Source organism: Austrofundulus limnaeus, unplaced genomic scaffold, assembly GCF_001266775.1.
Source record: "Austrofundulus limnaeus strain Quisiro unplaced genomic scaffold, Austrofundulus_limnaeus-1.0 Scaffold48, whole genome shotgun sequence".
In the NCBI taxonomy this organism is placed as follows: Eukaryota; Metazoa; Chordata; class Actinopteri; order Cyprinodontiformes; family Rivulidae; genus Austrofundulus; species Austrofundulus limnaeus.
In genome coordinates, this window is record NW_013952450.1 from 2127484 (window position 1) to 2132421 (window position 4938).

The 4938-nt window shown below is 41.0% G+C and overlaps 1 protein-coding gene across 2 annotated transcripts in view; it reads left to right on the forward strand.

The window, feature by feature from the left end:
* The window catches only part of LOC106517417 (ubiquitin carboxyl-terminal hydrolase 31), a 22984-nt gene extending 18310 nt beyond the window's left edge, over nucleotides 1–4674 (forward strand). For both annotated transcript variants that reach the window (XM_014008241.1, XM_014008242.1), the window contains 2 exons: nucleotides 1176–1328; nucleotides 1426–4674. In XM_014008241.1, the coding sequence (XP_013863695.1) occupies nucleotides 1176–1328; nucleotides 1426–2945 (1673 nt within the window). In that variant the 3' untranslated portion in view covers nucleotides 2946–4674. The remainder of the gene's footprint in view (nucleotides 1–1175; nucleotides 1329–1425) is intronic.
* Nucleotides 4675–4938: the final 264 nt, after the last annotated feature.

Sequence of the window (4938 nt, forward strand, 5' to 3'; positions counted from 1 at the left end):
TATAAGAAGTGTAAGATAAGTTATTTGCATAAATAACTATCCCTTACAAGGCTCACAAAAATACATTACCTTTAAATATCCAGAAAAACTTTGTAAAAAGAGAGAGCTGTTATAATCTTAAGAGTTGTTCATGAAAACTAAATTCAGAACCTGTTTGAAAGAATGGTGCAGCTCAATCCAAGGAGTGAGATTGTGGAATGATCTGGAAATTGATGTTAAAAGTGCCAAATCACTGTACATGTTGAAGAGAATGATAAAGGTTGGGTTGTTGAAAAAAATATGAAATAGTTTAGCATCCAAGTCAATATCAAGAAGGCCAGTACTGATGGTTAAATGATTTATTGAAGCCATCCATGTCATCAACGTAAGAGCTAGACAAACCAAATAACAATGCTTAAAAATTTTTCACCATCCACTGATATGCATAGCTCATTACATTGAACGTTTTTCCTATTAGCATAASCMTAAACATTTCAAACAACTCAAATATAATAAAATTAKTTAYAAACCTTGTTCCCCTATCGACTGAAGCTAAACTTSAGTTGTCTTTCAACCTTTTCCRTGATSTTTTCTGCATGTTGTCGTTAACTCTATTAAGTTCCACCTTCGTCTACTTTTTTGTGTCAAGCTACGTCACCGTACCATACTTCCAGTTTCAGAGGAAKTTATCAAAATCAAAGCATGTTATTTTAAACAAAATTGTTATAAACAGAATTAACTCTGCTGGTCTTTACCAATAGTATAATGTGCATTCATATAAATTGTTGTTCTAGGAAGATTTTTGTTTTGTTAAGTGAAAATTAATGTTTGAATTTATACTTGAGAAAAAAGGGGCAGATATGAGATTTTTTCTTCTCTCTGCTGCCTTTCATTTCATTGTATTTTCTTTCTTTTTTATTGTGCATAGAATTTTGTTTCTTAAGAAATGAATAAAGTTTGAAATAAAAATAAATAAAGTAGATCATGTAGCTTTTTTAAAACAACTTAGGTATAAATTTTAAATTTTGCTCTATTAAATAAATAAATTAAATAGATCGGTAAGTACTGTAAAGCCGTATGAATTTATTTTTATTTTTCCACCATATGCTGTAGGCAGATCTAGCTAATAAAAGGAATAAGTCGGGAACTCCTGGTTGACATGGATGTACTGAACCAGTATCTACTTGGGTTTTCAGGTTCCACCAGTTCCTCTTTGAATGAACACTGGATWAGTCGGCTGATGGGAAGCCGTCCRCCCAGCCAAGCCTCATCCGGCTCCTCAAGACGCACCTCCTTGGCTTCTCTCTCCGAGTCYGCCGAGTTTGCTGGCGAAAGGAGCGAGGACGATGGTGAAAAGCACTCGCTCAAAAACACTCGTCTTTATTTTGACTCGTTTTAGCTGCTTCTTAAGTGCGAAGAATAAATTCACCACTTCCTTTCATGCAGGTCTTTCAGTCCGACCAGCAGTCCGAGGCATGCAAAGGCAAACATTCTCATCGAGATCTTCTATCGCCAGCCCGCTTGCTCTGAGTGAAAATGGCTCCAAACCATCCTGGCCCCACTCGGCTAAGCTCCAACTCCGCTCCAACTCTCCTTCAAGGTTCTCGCTGGAGTCCCACTCCTCTCCAACGCTGGAGAGGATAGGAGAGGTGGTTGATAACCAGCTAACAGATTCATGTTTCACTGGCTCACCTAAACCAAAAAAGATGTCAGGAGGAAAGTCTGTTCTCGCAGCTTTGGACGGTAATGTTGGCAGTAGGAGGCTGATAGAGCAGGGGTACTTTAAGAGTGTTGCACAGGCAGAGCAGCGGAGCTCGATCCAGACAGGAGGAAACAACAACGCTACTGAGGAGGTCAGCCCGAGACATGGAGTAGCATCAAAGGATCCAAAGCAAAGAAATGGGTCAGCAGATAGCATTAGTGTCAAGAAGACATCAGCCAAGACTGGGGTAGAGGGTGAGAGGAGTCCCAAGAAACGTCCTGCCACCTCCTCAACGTCATCCAGTTCTCTGTCCCCTGCCTCTCCAGCCATTGACAAGTCACCATCTCGAACACAGTCCAAGGGTGCAGCATCAGCATCAAACCCCAGGGACAGGATCAGTGTACCACCTAAAACAAGCAAGGGTAGTTCCTCGAGAACAGCAACCCCATCCAAGAAAGCGTCCTCCCAAACCCCAGAGTTGCTACATCCCGATCCACAGCAGAAGACGAGTGGTTCTCCAGGGTCGCAGAGCTCACACCCTCAGAGAAGGCCATCGCCCAGAGGGGGCACCGAGAAAATCTCAGCTGCAGAAAGGACTAGAGCAGCAGACCGGAGTGCCAGCCGGGAGTACTCACGAGCAAAAACGGCGTCGGAGAGGAAAACTAGTCACGGAGGTCCTCCCTCCAAGTCGGCTGGTTCTAGCAGAGCCGAGATGAGGCCAGGCAGGGCTMCTGAAGACAGGCCAGCAGGCCGGAGCTCAAGCAGTAGTTCTTCCATGACTAGTCTTCGGTCCTCAAGTGTAGGCATCGCCTCAGGTAACGCAGCTCAACCCCCAAGGGGACCTCGAGGGAACAGTAAGACAGAAGACAAAGGTTTGTCCTTCTTTAAAACGGCTCTGAGGCCCAAGGAGAACCGTAAACCAGGTGAAAGCAGTAAAGCAGGGCTGGCAGAACCCAAAGGAAGCCCAGAGGATGGGGAYGCAACGAGAGAATTGCTCTCTGGTGGGGCCAGCAGAAAAACCCAGAATGCAGCTTTAGAACTACAGAACGTGACCACAGCCAAAGATAAGGAATCCTCTAAAGTATCAGCCGCAGCTAAAAAGTCACTGCTGCCCTCCACRAAATCGAAGCTCTCTGAAGCACAAACAATCACTCAGTCTTCTGCCACGGCAAAGGACCCTTCAAAGAAAGAGCCTGCTAAAAAGACATTACAGTCCAGGAAGATTCCCATCAATTCCACACAAACTAGCCAGAGATCCAAGTGATGGTTAGGGTCTGAAACCCAACTTTTCTAGTGCAGCTCTGAGGTGTTTTTCTCCCCGTTGCCATCAAAGTGTTTGACGAACACTTTTAAAACACCYGTAGCTTTTCAGCGGCCACTGAGTTCCAGCTGCCATATTAAACAGCTACTTCGGAATGGGTTTTCAACGAAGCACTTTGTATGGATTGCATTTATTTTCCAGAATATTCTACTGTATTGTAAATAAGCATGGACATGTATTGAAATCATTGCCTTGTTCTGTCTGTAGCATCACTGAGAGAGAGAAACGTCTTAGTGGAGCTGAAAATGAAAACTGAYTTTGCACAGAATGGAAAGCAGATACAAGAGAGGAGCGGCTTCAGATACATCAAACGTACGGACAGCTCAGCCACCAATGGAAGTTTTTGGCAATTTTTAACACGCTGATGCAGTGAATAATTTTCCAATATCACTTTGTACTGCTCTCCTTCAGTATCGAGAGCCATATGTCAACAACAAACATCAGTGCCTCAGATTCTATTAGAAATATTTAATCTAAATTGTATAACTGCGGGTGTTGGTAAATTTGTAATTGAAAAATTAATATTTACTAAGCACTGAAAATGTAATTTTAATTAAAAAACACAGTTAAGCCTATTTAACCTGAACTACTGTTTACATATTGCTCTTTGGTGTAACTCTGCAACAGCCTTTAAGATGTAATGTTTCTAATTGTTTTGTTCAGCTAAAATCTGTCACGGAGAGAGGCAGAGAAGAGGAATGCAGCTTGAGTCGCTGGTGTTAAACTACTGRAAACCTCAGTTTTTTGGGATTCAGTGCCCAGTCTACACTACTCCGAATATTTGTCAGAAAACATTTTTTTTGCCCAGTTTATGTAAAAAGATGCTCCCGACTACACGACTCTAATAAAATTATTGCAATATCCATGTTGTCCCCTAGGTGGCAACAGATCAAATTACAAAGGAAGAACATTCTAAGTGGTCGTCCACAAGGAACATATTTTGTGAATATGTTTTATAAAAAATTTACTAGCCCCAAAGTAATATTTTTCCAAAATGGGTTTCAGAGTGAAAAATTATTTTAACGCCACCATGGCATTTTCATGCRCACAGACAAAAGGCAATCTTGTGAAAACAATGATGTCTTAGCCCCACAACTAATCAAACCTATGGCCTGAGGACATCCCTGTTTACATTCAGCTTCCAGCAAACAATCCATAYGCCTTGTTTCCTGTTGCTGATGTATATTTGTGGTAATATTAATGAGCCAATGTTTCTATTGTCTCCATGTGGCTGAAGACATTTCTACAAACTTGTGTGTTTATGACAATGTTTTTAGAAACAACAAAAAAAAATGTTTTGGAAAAATTGTTTCCATGTGAACAAAAATTCTGAAATAACTAACCGTATACCCTATATTTTTATATTTACAATGTTACCTTGATTATTAACCATTTCAAAACAAAGTATTGTTTGTTTGAAGGCTATGAATTGTTCAGGGCATGTGCAACGCATCCTGTTAATTYATTGTTTCTCAAAAGTTCTGTTTTTTTTTAATCATTCTGGTTTCACCAAAATCAGAGTTTTCAGAAAAAAACTTGTTTTCCTTTGTTTGCATGTGGATGGAGCAAAATACCTCTCTTTTATTTCATACTTGTTTAGGATATTCGGTTTAGTGTAGACTTGGCCTTAATGATTGTGTTTGATTACTGATTAAACCTGTAACCACTTCCATCTGTTACCACCTCTGTAACCAACCACACAACCTGCGATGCCCATGCACGTCGTGGGCATCAGCCTCTGCAGACTGCCAGACATCTCCAAACATTCCTCTCAGATGAACACAGGGTTGATGTAAAAAAAAAAAAAAGAAAAGAAAAAAAAATCACCTCACGCGCTAACATGGCACACTCAAAGGCTGCTGTGATGCCTTTGCTGAACACCACAACACCATACTTGTACATAACACGCTTATGGTGTTTGAGTCAGCACATCCTC